Here is a 16,886-nt window from a genome sequence, read left to right on the forward strand (position 1 = left end):
AGTTCAAAATGGAGTATTTCAGACTCAGAGAATGGCACTTAAGGGAATAGATAAAAAGCAGATGCATGAAATAATTTACCTAGCTACTCCATCCTCAAGGAGGTGGATCATAAATCCCCAATCCTTAAGTGTGGGCTGCACATAGTGAGTTCCTTCCAAAGTGCACAGTATGAAAGAGAGGAAAAAGAGTAACTTTCGAGTAGAGAAACCTGACAAACACTACCTTAGCCAGATGAGCAAGATAACATCAAGAGTGATAAAGCATGTTGGCAGTATGTATCCTTAATATGATGTGATGGGAATGGCACTTTACCTCTATTGTCTTCCACCCCAGTACCTATAACCTTAGTATAATAATGAGAAACATCAGACAAATTCCAATAGAGAGGCATTCTGCAAAGTACCTAACCAGTGAAGGTCAGGTCAATGTCATCAAAATTGTCATTAACTGTCAAAGTTATCAAAAATAAGACATGTCTGAAAAACTGTCACAGCCAAGAAGAACCTAAGGAAACACGATGACTTAATGTACTATGGGATTCCGGAGCAGAAAAAAAGGGCATGAGGTAAAAACGAAGGAAACTAAATAAAGTACGTGCTTTATTTAATAGTAATGCATCAGCACTGGTTCATTAACTGTATGAAATGTACTGTACTAATGCAAGGTGGCAATAGGAGGGAAAACTAGGTGGGAGCACGTGAGAACTCTGTACTATACTCCCCATCTTCCCATAAATCTAAAACTGTTTTAAAATTAAAAGTTTATTTTAGAAGAATGGACACGTACTTTCAGCAAACAACCACGACTCGTTTAGTTTAGTCTCTCCTCACAGTAAAGTTTATCACACAGGATTTACAAGGATCGATTTACTTATAATAACTGGGAAGCTACCAAAGGTACTTTGACTAACACTGGAAAGTCAAACTACTAGGGAATTAAAGATAATGCCTAAATCTGTCTCCACTATCACCACCTTAAGAAAGGAACAGTTGAGACTAAACCATGAATCTAGACACAGTAACTGACATGGGTGGATCTGACTCACTGAGTCACATTTCATGGCTTCAGCTATGTAGGTATAATTAACAGTGACTCAAAATGAAACCACTGACAAAGGTTGCTCCTGGACCATCTGAGATAGTCCAAGTACTGACTTGGCTCAAAGGAAATAAAACTGAAAACTCTTGATCTCACCCCAAATAATCATCCTGCACCCTGTCTGAACCTTGGTCTCTTTACCCACCAGCTTACTCAAAACCACCACCCAGGGTGTCCCACCGCTAAGAAATAGACAACAAACAGGCCACCAAACTGGTAGCCAAGAAGGAACCATGAATGACGGGGCACAGTCTCTTACAGAGCTCTGTGATCTCGACTCATTTGTCATCCATCCCCACAGGCAAAGCAGAGCTGGGGATCTTGCCCTTTCAAATGGGTCCGTTTTCAAAAGAAGATTACTTCACAACCCTAGATAAATTTGCATGGGGGTCTCCCCACACCCTCTGATACTGGGATGTGGAAAATAAAGGTTAAATGTTCCTCTCGAGTGGGAAGGGCTGGAGATGCCTTGTTGGCGCACTAGTGGTTCCTCGGGTTCTTCGTTTGGGGGGTAGGAAATGCAGTTAGGTAAAAATCGGGTGGAAGAGTTTGGAAAAGATTGTGCACACAACTTCAGGCAGAATTCATGAGAACCAAGGCACAGGAAATTTCCACAAGCTCTTCGTGTCCTGTGGGGAGGAAATTTCTCCGACGCTTCTCCCTCTCTCCGGTCCTAATGTAATTGCATCTCTCACTCGCCTTACCCCATCGTCCCACTGGGGGCCCACAGTGTTCCTCTCGTAGATCTCTTCAGCCTCCAGAAAGGTTAAGTAACCGAAACGTGCAGCCTTGACTTCTTTAACTTTACTCTTTCCTTCTCCCAGGAGCCGTTCACAGAATTAAGTCGCGGAGAGCGCGGGAAAACGACACCACCAGCCGCCAGGCGTGTGGCGCGAGGCACTCGCACGAGGGCGGCCGAGTGTGCGCGAGAGGGCGGGGCGCTCGCCTCCGGCGCTCGGGCCCAGCGCGCGCCGGCCCCGCCCCCGCGCGCGAGCTCCCGGAGCGCGCACGCGCGCTGTCCTGGTAGCGACGGACGGGTAGGGGAGCTGATCCCGGCGGTTTGCTCCGCTCTGTGGAGGAGAGATGGGGAGGCGTTGGGCTGGGGCTGAGGTAGGAAGGAGCCCGCCCCTCGACGCCTCCCTCGACGCTAGCCCCTGAGCCGTGATGCGAGCGTGGGTCCTACTCTCTGCGGTGCTCTGGTACCTCACTGGAGGTGGGGCTCCTCCCGCTCGGTCCTCCCCCCACAGCCTTGTCCCTCTTCCCAGTCCTGCCTCCTCCGCTTCTCCCCCCCCTAACCCCACTCTGAGCCCCGGCTCCTCTTCTACAGAAAAAGTCAGTGGTTTCTTTCTTCCGCAGCTGGAGGTCGGCGTTCCTCGGAACGCACAAGCAAAGGTTTCATTTATGGCAAGCCCGGACACCCAGGTACTAAGGACTCTTCACCCGCAGAGTCTGTCAGAAGAGCGGGGGGAGCAGTGGACCTGCTTAAGGTTCTTCCAGCGGAGGGAAAGGGGGAGAAAGTTCATTGACCATCCACCTGGTGCTCGGCACTCTCGTCCTTTCATCCTTACAGAGACCCTGCTACACCTTAGTGTATCACCTGGCCTAAAGTCGCACAGCTCATAAGGAGCTAGGATTCAATCCAGATCTTTCTCTGATGCCACCTTTCTTCCAAGCATCTCTACTGCTTTGCAACATGCAAGGCCCACTCAGAATGATTTCCAGGGCTGCAAGTCCTCTGTTTGGAGTTCCTACACATCCTTTAAGGCTCAGCTCAAATGTTGTTTATCACTGTGATAACACTTCCCCACACTCCCCAAGGAAAAATTGGTCCCACAGGCTAACTTGAGATAACTTTGGGATAACTTTGGGCATTTGTCATGTTTGGAAGCTCTCCATGTTTGGAGTCCCTCCCCTTTTCACCACCTGCCAAACCGTGGGACGGTACCTTCTTTGTATGTTCAGGGGCTGGCATTCAGTAGACTATTTTTTATTATTATTTTTTTTTATTTTAAAGGTTTTTTTTTTTTTTTAATTTATTTATTTTGAGAGAGAGTGAGTGCCAGCAGGGGAGGGGAGTGCAAGCATGGGAGGGAGAGAATCCCAAGCAGGCTCTACCTGCGGGGAGCCAGACCCAGACAGAGCTGGATCCCAGGACTCTGGGATCATGACCTAGGCGAAAACCAAGTAAGCATCTGACGCTCAGCCCACTGAGCCACCCAAGGGCCCCCCTTTTCTGATCTTTAAATTGATTCCACTAGGGGCGCCTGGGTGGCGCAGTCGGTTAAGCGTCCGACTTCAGCCGGGTCACGATCTCGCGGTCCGTGGGTTCGAGCCCCGCGTCGGGCTCTGGGCTGATGGCTCAGAGCCTGGAGCCTGTTTCCGATTCTGTGTCTCCCTCTCTCTCTGCCCCTCCCCCGTTCATGCTCTGTCTCTCTCTGTCCCAAAAATAAATAAAAAAAAAAAATGTTGAAAAAAAAAATAAATTGATTCCACTAACCCTTCAAAAAATTGATTCAAGTGAGTTCTGAATCTGTACATTAAAATGAACTAAATGCATCATGTACATTTTTATAAACAAAACTATAATATCACAGAAAAAAAAGAATATTTACTATCAATCTAGAGTTTTAAAAACTTGTAAGAAGCAAGAAGGAATTTATATTCGTATTCTAAATGTTATAATGATAGGCTATTTTTTCAAATAGGGAAATCCAAAAAGAATTAGTGTGTCCTTGAGACAAAATGGTAGGACGTGTATTTCTTAATTTTGCTAATAATATGGCTATATGTTATCTTATTTTGTCACAGTGAAATTATATGTAAAATTACATCATCATAGCCCAGTCCTTGTCTGTATGGATTTTAGACGTGCTAAAAAAGAAACAGTGGACCCCACCTACATATGGATTGGGCCTAATGAAAAGCCATTAACAGGTAATTTGTTTGATATCAGTATCTTCTTTTAAAATGATATGGACTTTTTTAAAAAGAAAAGCACTGTCACTTATTGGAATGAACAAATTGAAATTTAATTTTTTAATGTTTATTATTTTTAATGTTTATTTCTGAGACAGAGACAGAGCATGAGTGGGGGAGGGGCAAAGAGAGAGGGAGACACAGAATCCGAAGCAGGCTCCAGGCTCTGAGCTGTCAGCACAGAGCCCAACTCGGGGCTCAAACTCCCAAACTGTGAGATAATGACCTGAGCTGAAGTCAGTCGCTCAACCGACTGAGCCACCCAGGCGCCCCTAGTGTTTATTTATTTTTGAGAGCCAAAATCAAGTCAGTGGCCCAACCGACTGAGCCACCTAGGTGCCCTGAAATTTATTTATTTTTTAAATTATTTTTTTAAAGTTTTATTTATTTATTTCAAGAGGACAGAGACAGCGTGAGCAGGGGAGGAGGAGAGAGAGAGGGAGAGAACGAGAATCCCAAGCAGCCTCTGCGCTGTTAGTGCAGAGCCTGACGCAAGGCTCGAACTCACAAAACCGTGAGGTCATGAACTGAGCCAAAACCGAAAGCTGGATGCCTGGGCCATGCAGGCACTCCTGAAATTTAATTTTAACTGGGGTTTCACTTGCTCCATGCTTAGACAAATCATGTTATGTATCTTGGTCTGTGCCTTATTTTCTCTGTATGTAAAAACCAGCATACAAACCTTTTGTTTTGTTTTGTTTTTAATTTTTTTTTCAACGTTTATTTATTTTTGGGACAGAGAGAGACAGAGCATGAACAGGGGAGGGGCAGAGAGAGAGACACAGAATCGGAAACAGGCTCCAGGCTCTGAGCCATCAGCCCAGAGCCCGATGCGGGGCTCGAACTCACGGACCGCGAGATCGTGACCTGGCTGAAGTCGGATGCCTAACCGACTGCGCCACCCAGGCGCCCCAAACCTTTTGTACCTTACTTCTCAGAGCGGTATTAGTTCACAAGTTTTTATAAAACCTAAAAGTTATCATTGTAGTATCTGTATTGGAGATGAATATCCAATATATACTTTTTCATGATGTTAGAAGAGTTTTGGGGAATATTAACATTAATTTCTGTTTTACATGAGGAAATTGTGTAGTACTACAGAGCAGTATAATTTCATTTACTAAGTTACCAGCATAAACCAATTGAAATTAGAGTTCAAGAACCAAGTTAAAGAAAACCAAAATATATTTCAAAAGTGTGCTTACCTCATGTGGCTTTCCACAAGAGTATAACAGAATTAAGATTTCTTTTAATTCTTGAAGTTAAATGTTTAAATAGTCCGTTAATTTTTAAATTTTTGTATTTATTTGTAACCCCAAGTTTACTAAATAGTGTCTGAATTGTTATATGTTAAACAACCAAATAATTTACTATTTCTGTTTAGGAAATAATCAAATAAATATAACTAAAACAGGAAAGCTGATGGTGAAAGATTTTCTGGAGGCTTTGTCTGGACTTTACACATGTACTCTTTCTTATAAGACTGTCAAAGCAGAAACCCAAGAAGAAACAACAGTAAAGCAGAGATATGACTTTATGATCTTTGGTAAGACTATGGGCACATTTTAACTTATACATTTAGTTTGGATAAGAATTAAGTGTATGGTCTCTTCATTTAGTGAGAATGACCACACAAACTCTTAAATTGACATCTAGATAGTATGTCCTTAACAATCCTCTTTCAGCCTCCCACTTCCCACCCTCTAGGTATGCAAGTATAATCTACCATATCACAATTTTGCCAAGTAATTTAAAAACTGATGTTAATTCTATAAAAGCAAATTGATGATCCTTTTCACTGGACTGTGCTGAGAGCAGTGACACTTTCTGCATTTTAAGCTATTCCACCATTTTATTTTTTTATACTGTTAACATATCTATCTATCCAGCCATTTCTTCTCTTGTACTGATTAGATAACATATCAGATGAAAACAACCTTTTTTCATTAAAGTTATTAGTTTTATATATTTTTTGAGAACAAACTGATAAAACGTTTTTATTAGACAAATTTCTATGCTGATTTGCAAGATTAATGGGATTTCATATTACATGTTATTTGCAAGTTCTTTGGTAGAAGAAATTAATGGTAAGCACAATTGTTTTTATTCTCATAATTTTTTAAAGCCTATCGGGAACCTGATTACTCATATCAGATGGCTGTACGTTTTACCACAAAGTCTTGTGAAGGAAGATATAATGACCTGCTTTTTAGAGTGCTGAAGAAAATCTTGGATAATTTAATCTCTGATTTGTCATGCCATGTCATAGAACCATCATATAAATGCCATTTTGTTAAAATTCCAAAACATGGCCTCATACATGAGCTATTTATAGCCTTTCAAGGTAAAAAAATTTTTTTAACATTTCTTTAATGTGAGATATCTTACAAATAGTAGGCCCTAAATGTTTGTTACGCACTAAGGTATATTGTTGGTCCTAGCCTGGTTATGGTTTTAAAAATTAATGTTTTAATTATTTACCTTAAACGACGATATATTTTTGCTTACCTCTTTTTAAATTTTTTTAAATAGGCTCCATGCCCAACATGGGGCTTGAACTCACAACCGCAAGATCAAGAGTTGCATGCTCTACTGACTGAGCCAGCCAGGCACCCCTGAGCAGCCAGGCTGCTTATCTTTTAGAAGTCAATATCACTTTATAAATATGGCCTTTAACTATGCAGCTAATATTTAATTTATGAATTCTTATAAAATTTTAAATTGTATTTTTGAGAAGAACTTAATAAAAGAGAAGAACCAAACCAAATTTATTTCCATTCATTTTAAACCCTTGTAGTTACTTTGATTAGCCCCCAGATGGAGTGAAATAATAATGTATAAATTATTCAACTTGTGTATTTTACTTTATCACTAAGATTAGATAAACACATGCACACATGCATACTAAATTCAGCACTGGAGGCTTTGTTGGAATGTTTGGAACTTTTTAGAATTCTTTTGTGAAGGTATTTTATTTCTCTCCAGTTAATCCTTTTGCACCAGGGTGGAAAGGTGCATGCAATGATTCTGCTGACTGTGAAGATATCACTAATCATAATATCCTCCAGGTAAGAATTTCAATGTAGGGGGAAAGTATTTGAATAGTTAACAAAGATGTGTAAAAATTGTGAATACTTTATTTTATTAATTTAAAAGTTTCTTCAAAAATCTATTCCTCCATGTTGTGAATATTTATCAATAGTAGACATTCTAAGCAGGTAGGTTTAAATTATTCTTTTTAAAAATATAAAGTATTATTGATTTTTGGCTTTAGTTTTTTAAAAAAGTTTTAATGTTTATTTATTATTTTTGAGAGAGAGAAAGAGAACACGAGGGCAGGGACAGAGAGAGAAGGAGACACAGAATCTGAAGCAGGCTCTAGGCTCTGAGCTGTCAGCACAGAGCCCAATGAGGGGCTCAAACTCACAAACAGAGATCATGACCTGAGCTTAAGTCAGATGCCTAACCCACTGAGCCACTCAAGTGCCCCTAGTTTCAGTTTTTACTTACTATTTATTTATTTGTTTGTTTATTTTTGAGAGAGAGAGAGAAAGACAGTGTGAGCAGGGGAGGGGCCAAGAAAGGGAGACACAGAATAGGAAGCAGGCTTCAGGCTCTAAGCTGTCAGCACAGAGCCCAAAGCAGGGCTTGAACTCACGAAGGGTGAGATCATGACCTGAGCAGAAGTCGGATACTTGACTGGCTGAGCCACCAAGGCGCTTCCCACCCCCACCCCAGCCCCGCCGCCACCAACCACTGGTTTCAGTTTTTAAAGCAGAGATTGTGAGAGTCTGGGCCATCTCAAGATGTTTTGTTTTGGAATAATACATCTAGAATAATATGTAGCTCTCCAGGTTAATATTATGTATTTCTTCTATGATAGAAGAATGGACCCCTGGTTTTTGTTTCCCAAATGGCAACTAAGTAGCATCTTGAAGAACAACCCCACAATCATGTAATCCTAGGTTAAACCAGTAGTTCTTCCAAAATTGTATCTATGCTGGTCATTATAGTTGCTTTCCCTCTGCCATTCTCAGAAGCTAAGGACATAGTCTAAAAAAATCCCTTTACTCTCCTGATTTAGTTCCTTGAGCCCTTAATATTGTGCATGGCTTACGGAAAGCACTCAGTTAATATTAATTATTAAATTCTGTGCTCAAAAAATAAAATGTACATTATTAGGTTTTTTTTTTTTTTAATGTTTATTTATTTTTGAGACAGAGAGAGACAGAGCATGAACGGGGGAGGGTCAGAGAGAGGGAGACACAGAATCTGAAACAGGCTCTGAGCTCTGAGCTGTCAGCACAGTGCCCGACGTGGGGCTTGAACTCATGGACCGCGAGATCATGACCTGAGCTGAAGTTGGCCACTTAACCGACTGAGCCACCCAGGCACCCTTGTACATTATTAGTTTTAATGCTGATTAGAGAACAGTTTTGGTTTCCATTTTGCTTGGCTCTTTGGAATAAGAAATAATGAACTCTCAGTTGTCTACACATGGAATAGACATGCTGCAAATAATTTAAACCTCAATTTAATTTTTCTTAACCATTGCACATATGAATTGACAATAATTGATAGACTAATTTTTGTATTTACACACAACTTTTTAGGAATTCATCTGTTGCATAAAGCATGACATGTTTGTACTATGTTTCATCGCCTCTGATACAGGAGGATAAATTTGGTTCACAGTTTAGTAACTGTACTTCTCTCTGGTATTTTAAAATCTTAGGCAAGAGATCGGATAGAAGAATTTTTCCGGAGCCAAGCATATATTTACTACCACGACTTTAATAAAACTATACCAGCTATGCATTTTGTGGACCACAGTTTTCAAGTAGTACGTATGGATAGCTGTCGTCCAGGCTTTGGAAAAAATGAAGGTCTACACAGTAATTGTGCTAGCTGTTGCGGTAATTATAAAATATAAATATCTAAATATTTAGATTATATAGTCAGAAGAATAGATGAATAATTCCCTTAGGATAATTGAATATAGTGATTCTTTCACAAAAAGTTATATTTAAAGGGAAGTAAAATTCAAAGCCCAGATTTCTAAATATAATTATCTTCATGTATATTAATTTTTCCTAATTCATTCTTTTGTATTATAAAACATCTCTATAGTATTCTGAGTTAAGCTGCTAGGCTATGAAGGAAAGTGACAGAATGGTCCTACCTAGAAAACAGCATTAGAAATAGGAACTTGTAAATGGGGCACTGCAAAAGATACTATAAAATGCTGATTTTTAAAGGAAAAAATAGGATTCTGACTTTCTCCTATCTTTGAGATCATCAAATTACAATGTTTCAAACTCATAATCTTTCACAACTTAATTGGCTGAACATTACTCAGTATAACATGGGTATAGAAACAATGTGATATTGAGGGCAGATTTATATTACTAGTATAAAATACCTCTAACTGAAATTATAATAATCTACTCCATGTTTTTTCCTCTACAGTGGCTTGTAGTCCTGGGACTTTTAGTCCTGATGTTGATGTTACTTGTCAAAACTGCGTTTCTGTCCGTATTTATGGAGCTAAATCTTGCACATAAACTTCAAACAAAAAATCGTAATATGAAGACTAGAGGTGAAAGTATTGTTACTTGCTTGTGGAGGTGGGGAACATAAGATAATTTGTTCACATCCCAGAGCATCATAGATCCATTAAGTGAGATCAGTAAGACCAGAACATTGGAAAACATACATTTTAGGAACTTTAAAAAGATAGTTGATATGGCATTTGTAAGAAGGAATTTAATATCTCCAGTGTACAAAGGAAAGTGTATTAGTGGATGATTTTCAATGAAATATGTTTTGCTGTTTACAAACTGAATTTGTTGCTCTGTACTTAAGGGTATATTAAGATCAAAAAGAGTAGCGAAGTATAATATAATAAAAAAATTTATACCTCCCATATATTAATTTGTTTGAAATCACTCTGATATGATATAAAGGCCTATATTTTACCGTTGTAATTAGAACCAAAAAAGTTATTTATTTTGGTCCCTTTGCTTTTAGTTTTTAAAATAATTAAGACTTTTTAAAAATACAGTTTTAGATTTATAGAATAACTGAGATATTAGAGTTCCACATACCCACTCCAGCTCATGCCATCACCCCTTTCTGGTTTCCTCTATTATTAACCTCCTGTGTTAGTGTGATACATTTGTTACATTAATGAACTAATGTTGATACATTATTATTAACTATAGTTCATAGTTTAAGGTTCATTCTTTGTATTATACAGTTCTGTGGGGTTTGATGAATGCATAATGCCTTGTGTTTACCATTACAGTTTCATACAGAATAGTTTTCACCACCCTAAAAATCCTGTGTGCTTTACCTATTCATCTCTCCCTCTTGCTCCACAACCCTTGACACCACTGATTTTTTTATTATCTCTATAATTTTGCCTTTGCCCAAATGTCATGTACTTGGAATTATATAGTGTGTAGACTTTTCAGGCTTGTTTCTTTCACTTAGTAATATGCATTTAAGATTCCTCCATGTCTCTTTGTGACTTGATAGATCATTTTTTATTGCTGAGTAATATCCCATTGTATGGATTTATAAAGGACATCTTGGTTGCTTCTAGTTTTGGGTGATTATGAATAAAGCTGCTGTAAACATTTGTGTGCATGTTTTTATGTGGACATAAGTTTTCAACTCAATTGCATAAATACCTAGAAGTGTGATTGCTGGGTTGTATGGTAAGAATATGTTTAGTTTTGTAAGAAACTGACAAATCATCTCCCAAATTCGTTTACCATTTTTGTGTTCTCACCAGCAATTAATGTGTTCTTCTTGCTTCTCATCCTCACCAGCTTTTGGTATTTTCAGTTTTTTGGATTTTGGACATTCTGAGGTATATAGTGGTATTTCATTGTTGTTTTAATTTGAAATTTTCTAATGACATCTGATGCTGAGCATCTTTTCATATAATTATTTGTGTATCTTCTTTGATTAAGTGTCCAGATCTTTGTTCATTTTTTGTTGGATTGTTTTATTCTCTTATTGCTGAGTTCTAAGAGTTCTTTGTATATTTTAGCTACAAGTTCCTTACATGTTTTGAACATATTTTCTCCCATTCTTTCCCTTCATTCTTTTAACAGTGTCTTTCATTAAGCAGAAGTTTTTAATTTTAGTAAAGTCCAACTTAGCAGTTTTCTTTCATGGATCATGCTTTTAGCATCATACCCCAAAACTCGTCACCAAACCCAAAGTCATCTAGATTTTTTTCGTTATATTCTAGAAAGTATATAGTTTCATGTTTTGCATTTAGGCCTAAAATTAATTAATTTTGTGAAGAGGATAAGTTTTGTGTCCAGATTTATTTATTATTTTTATTTATTTGCATATGGATGTCCAGTTCCAGCATCATTGGTTGAAAACACTATCCTTCCTCCATTGAATTATCTTTGCTCCTTTGCCAATGATCGCTTGACTACATTTGTGTGGGTCTGTGTCTGGGTTCTCTATTCTCCATTTATCGATTTGCCTATCCTTTCATCAATACCATGTTTCTTGATTGCTGTATAGTACATCTTAAATTTGGTTAGTATTAGTCCTCTTTGTTCTTCTTTAGTATTGTGTTATTCTGGATCTTTGGCTTTCCATATAAACTTTCGAATGAGTTTGTTGAAAACCCCCAGATGACTTGCTGGGCATTTGGTTGGAATTGCATTAAATCCATAGGCTGACTAGGGGAAAATTGACATCTTAAAAATACTGAGTCTTCCTATCCAGGATCATGTGATAGCTCTCTATTTAGTTAGGTCTTCTTTGATTTATTTAATCAGAGTTTTGTAGTTCTCCTCACATAGATCCTGTACATACTTTCTTAGATTTCTATGTCTAAATATTTAAAGTTTTTGGTGCAAAACTTTTTTATTTCAAATTCCAGATGTTCATTGCTGGTATTTAGGAAGGCAATTGGCTTTTGTATATTAACTTTATATCCTGTGATCTTACTGTAATTACTTATAAATTCCAAGACGTTTTTTGTTGATTCTTTGGGATTTTCTACATAAACATTCATGTTATCTGTGAACAAAGACAGTTTGGTTTCTTCATTACCAATCAGTATATCTTTCATTTCTTGTCTTATTGCATTAACTAGAACTTCCAGTATGATATTGAATAGGAGTGATGAGGGGATATCCTTGCCTTGTTCCAGATCTTAGAGAGAAAGCATCCAGTTTCTCACCAGTAAGTATGATGTTAGCTATAGTTTTTTTTAGTAGATGTTCTTTATGAAGTTGAGGAATTTCTACTCCATTCCTAGTTTGCTGAGAGTTTTTTTTTTTTTATCATGAATGGGTATTAGATTTTACCAAATGCTTTTTCTGCATTTACTGATGTGATAATATGATTTTTTCTTCTTTAGCTTGTTAATGAGATGGATTACATTAATTGATTTTCAAATGTTGAACCATCCTAGTATATTTAGAATAAATCCCGTTGGGTCATGGTGTATAACCATTTTTATACGTTGTTGGATTTGATTTGCTAATATCCTGTTGAGGATTCTTGCTTTTATTTTTATGAGATGTTGGTCTGTAGTTTTCCTTTCTTGTAATATCATTATATGATTTTAATAATAGTATTGTTTAGTATCAGTATTAACATTGTAGACATGTGAGCCAGTCAGGACCCTCTTAGGAGTCAGAAAACACAAAGTGATTTGAACAGGAAAAGTTTAATATAAAGAAGTACTACTATAACGGAGGATTAGAATAGCAAGGAATTGGCTAGTAAGATATAAAAATAACACTAAGAATATAGGAATAGCAGATATAAAGAGCAGCTACTGCCACTAGGACTGAGATGGAGTCTCCAAGAAAGAGCTACCATCTCCCAGAGCAGACATCCAGACCTTATTGAAGAGGTCACAACCATGGGTCACCGAATAGTAGATGTCACCAATGCTGGAAATTCACTCTCTGTAACTTTCCAGAGATCCACCCTCTAGGGTGCCAAGGAAAAACTGTTCATGGGGAAATTTCTCAGTCTACAAAATCACACAAGGAGGAGAGGTTGTTGGCAAAGCTGCTGGCCACCATGCACTGTGGCATATGGACACTGAAATATTACACATACTACAGGAGCCTGACAAGGCAATAATCCAGAACCAGAAAGTAAGTTCCTTTCCTCCTGCAGTGTCACTCCAACATCATCTTCTGACAAAATTTAACACTGTGCCAGCTGGTGAAGGAAAACATTTACAAGGCCCAGATCCATTTTCACAAAGCAGACAAAAAGGATATATTTGGAGCTGAGAGGCAATAAATAATAACTGGCATGATGCAACCCTTTAGCTAGTCAGCTTCCATATGCACCTTTGATTAATTTTTTTAATGTTTATTTATTTTTGAGAGACAGAGAGAGACAGCATGAGTGGGAGAGGGCAGAGAGAGAGAGGGAGACCCAGAATATGAAGCAGGCATCAGGCTCTGAGCTGTCAGCACAGAGCCTAACACAGGGCTCGAACTCATGAGCCATGAGATCACGACCTGAGCCGAAGTCAGACGCTCAACCGACAGAGCCACCCAGGCACCCCTCCATATGCACCTTTGTACACGTGTTTGAACTCTTGTGCATTGACAGCTTATATTTCTACCTGAGGAGATACAGCTATCCATCCTACAAGTATCCACCATTTCCTAAAAACATAGAGACACATAGTCCCAGTAGTCATTGTTTTTATTCCTAGCTATATTAATTATTCCCCAAATTCATTCACAGAACCATTCAGTTTCCTAAGAACTAAATTGTAAAATTAACTTCCAACAACTTGAATATAAACTAAAAATCATAAAAAGTGAGAAAATGGGTAGCAAATTAAAATAAATATATGGGGGGGGCACCTGGGTGGCTCAGTCAGTTAGGCATCCAACTCTTGATTTCAGCTTAGGTCATGATCTCAGGGTCATTGGATCAAGCCCCACATCAGGCTTCAGGCTTCATGCTGGGTGTGGGGGCTGCTTAGGATTCTCTCTCTCTCTCTCTCTCTCTCTCTCTCTGCCCATCACCCACTCATTCTCTCTCTCTTTCTCTGTCTCTCAAAATAAACTTAAAATTTTTTAAGTGAATAAATAAACATATGGGGGCACTGGGTGGCTCAGTCCGTTGAGCATCAGATTCTTGATTTTAGCTCAGGTCATGATCCCAAGTTCATGGAGCTGGGCATGAAGCCTGCTTGAGATTCTCTGTTTCCTTCTGCCCCTCCCCCACTTGTGCATGCAATAAATAAATGAATAAATAAATAAAATAAAACAAAATAAACATATGAATATAGCAAGCAAATAGAAAATATGCAAAGCTACTTGGTTTCTATAATTGGTCCTGAGGTTGTAATTGATACCCATGTATTCCTTCTTCAACTACTCATTCCTTATTTTTCTTGCCCTCAGCCAGACAGTTGCTCTGGTTCTTTATCTTGTAGAATAACCAAAACCTTCATTCCCAAGGGGTATGGGTCCTCATATTCTGCCCTTTTTTATTGTTGTTGTTGCTATGTAGTTTTCCATTAACTTTTATTATTAGGCAAGGATGAACTAAGAGACACCCCAGAAAATCTCCTGGGTTCCAGAAACACTCCTTCTTGCCAACATTTTGTAGCAACACAGTTATCCCTTAGTAATCAGGATCATCACTCCATCCAGTAGGTTAATATCCCACCTCCCTTTTTTCTGGCCATAGCATATGGAGCTTAAATGTCCAGGTGGCAGTCTAATCTTCCAATTCAGGCAAGAGCCATTGTTTCCTGGTGGAAGCATCCCACATTTGAGGGCAAAGATCTCCAAACCAGTAGAGCTCAAAGTTGCCAGTATAGGAAGCAAAAATTCTGCAAGTGGGTTATTATGTATAATTTCCCACTCCTATTTGCACCTCTGATTTCTGAACTATTCTGGCTATGAGGGAGACAGCACTATATATTGGTCTCTGATTCAAAGCATATACTGCATCCTGTGAAACAGAACCCCTTCATTTCAGGGTATTGTCTCCCAAAGGACACTGTAACTGAGATTTTTGTAAGCCATTTTTCTTTCAGTTGCTTCTGGGTGATGGGGCATGTGGTAAGATCATTTAATTCCATGGTTATGAGCCCACTGCTTCACTTCTTTTGCTTTGAAGTGAGTTCCTTGATCAGACACAATGCTGTGTGGAATGTCATGATGGTAGATAAGGCATCCTATGAGTCCACTGGTGCTGGCAGAAGCATTATGAGCACAGAAGGCAAATCCACACCCAGAATTTGTGTCTATTCCAGTAAGGTCAAATCTCTGCCGTTTGGACAGCTTTACTCTGTCAGCATTAACACATATTAATGAATATAATGTTGCCCTGAGATAGACTACTGCATTATTCTTTTTTATTTACAGTAGCATTGTCCCATTTTTAAACAGAATTTTATAAAAGTGAGAAACAGAATATGAACATTTGAATGATTGAATTCTAAGGGGAAACTTCTGTCCCCTCAAGAATTAAATGTCTCCTTGAAAACAGAACTATCACCGGGACCATCCTAGAGAGATAGATGCCTAGGGGGGATTCAAAGGGAAAAGCTCCATCTGCTCCCAAATGATAGCTGACACATGTATAGCACTGTGTACCAGGTACTATTCTAAATGTTTTTGATGTATTTATTCAGTAGTCCTCATGCTCATAATAGTAGGTACATACTCATTATTCACATCTTATAGAGAGCAAACAGAGGGACATAATTGTTAAGTAATTTGCCCAAAGTCACACAGCTAGTAAGTGGTAGAGTTGGCATTGGAAGTCTCCAGCATCTAGGCTCTTAATAATTAGATGTTCCATTTTTCATAGGAAGTTTTAGCTTAACAGGTAATAACTATTCCTAACATTTTATATGAGCTCTTCATATAAAAGTTTAATAAAAGTGCCCATTATGCAAATAAGATATAAACAAAATACAAATTTTAACCAACCCCAGTGAGGGAAAACTAACAGTACAGGTTAAAGGGATAACTAGCAATGGTGCTGAGTACATAAGATTGCCACCTGCTGCTTTCTGATGATGTGAGTTGTGACTTCACTTTCCTTCCCCTGCTCTTTAGATAATCTCACAGCATGTAGGCCCTGCTCTTAAATTTGTGAATTTTTTTCCTAAGCCCAGAAACTATTTTCTCCTTTTACATATTGTTTTTCATCCTCCAGTGTCTTTTTACACTTTAGATTGTTGACATATTGCATCTTAACTGTGTTCACCTTTGGCAAGCTTTCCTTACCCCACAGCCCATGCATGTGATAAATGTTTCTCAGGGCCCTTCTTGCCTTCCACGTTCAGTTTCATAAGCTTGTCAGTCCCTCGGAAGGAAGAATGTCAGTAGATAAATTGACAGATTAGTATGATTACCTTTAGCTCTATGAGTAGAATAGTTTTAGTCAAAAACAAAACTTGATCTCAAGAAAAATAATTTTTAAGTTACAATAATGGGTAAAAACACAAGATTGCCAGGTTTGTGCAGGTGTCAGTGACCTAGAGTAGAAATTATTTTCTTACCATAGCAGGCTTATCATTTCACCAGTAACCCATTTTCAGAATTGAAAATTAAGTAGCCAAGAAAGAACAAATTGTAGCTGTTAGGAAGTAATATAAATTCAGACAGCTATGGCACAATAATGATTTATGTAGGTCTGAAAGCTCCTGAGGTTGCAGAAACATGATTGGTGCCAAAGTATCGTTCCAGAGTGTCAGCGTTTATTATGAAGACTGCTAGAAATTTGAGGCAGTGTTTGGATAAACAGATACTATGCTATCACTTTGGATCAT

At 38.5% G+C, this 16,886-nt stretch overlaps 2 protein-coding genes across 6 annotated transcripts in view; one reads left to right on the forward strand and one right to left on the reverse strand.

Annotated features, from left to right (window-relative positions):
- The window catches only part of IKZF3 (IKAROS family zinc finger 3), a 92,219-nt gene extending 90,231 nt beyond the window's left edge, over positions 1-1,988 (reverse strand). For both annotated transcript variants that reach the window (XM_045044264.1, XM_045044263.1), the window contains exon 1: positions 1,804-1,988. The gene's annotated coding sequence lies outside the window, so the exon portion shown is untranslated. The remainder of the gene's footprint in view (positions 1-1,803) is intronic.
- A 135-nt stretch (positions 1,989-2,123) lies between these two features.
- On the forward strand, positions 2,124-10,003 carry ZPBP2 (zona pellucida binding protein 2). Of its 4 annotated transcripts, none has more exons than XM_003996822.6 (8): positions 2,124-2,312; positions 2,456-2,521; positions 3,908-4,033; positions 5,460-5,621; positions 6,201-6,419; positions 7,061-7,143; positions 8,811-8,991; positions 9,545-10,003. In XM_003996822.6, the coding sequence occupies exons 1-8, from the start codon at positions 2,264-2,266 to the stop codon at positions 9,637-9,639; spliced, it is 981 nt and encodes a 326-aa protein (XP_003996871.2). In that variant the 5' UTR covers positions 2,124-2,263; the 3' UTR covers positions 9,640-10,003. The 4 variants fall into 4 exon arrangements, with proteins under 4 accessions (XP_003996871.2, XP_044900200.1, XP_044900202.1 ...); XM_045044265.1 differs by having other exon boundaries at positions 8,811-8,918; XM_045044267.1 differs by having other exon boundaries at positions 2,124-2,298; positions 8,811-8,918.
- Positions 10,004-16,886: the final 6,883 nt, after the last annotated feature.

Source organism: Felis catus, chromosome E1, assembly GCF_018350175.1.
Source record: "Felis catus isolate Fca126 chromosome E1, F.catus_Fca126_mat1.0, whole genome shotgun sequence".
In the NCBI taxonomy this organism is placed as follows: domain Eukaryota; kingdom Metazoa; phylum Chordata; class Mammalia; order Carnivora; family Felidae; genus Felis; species Felis catus.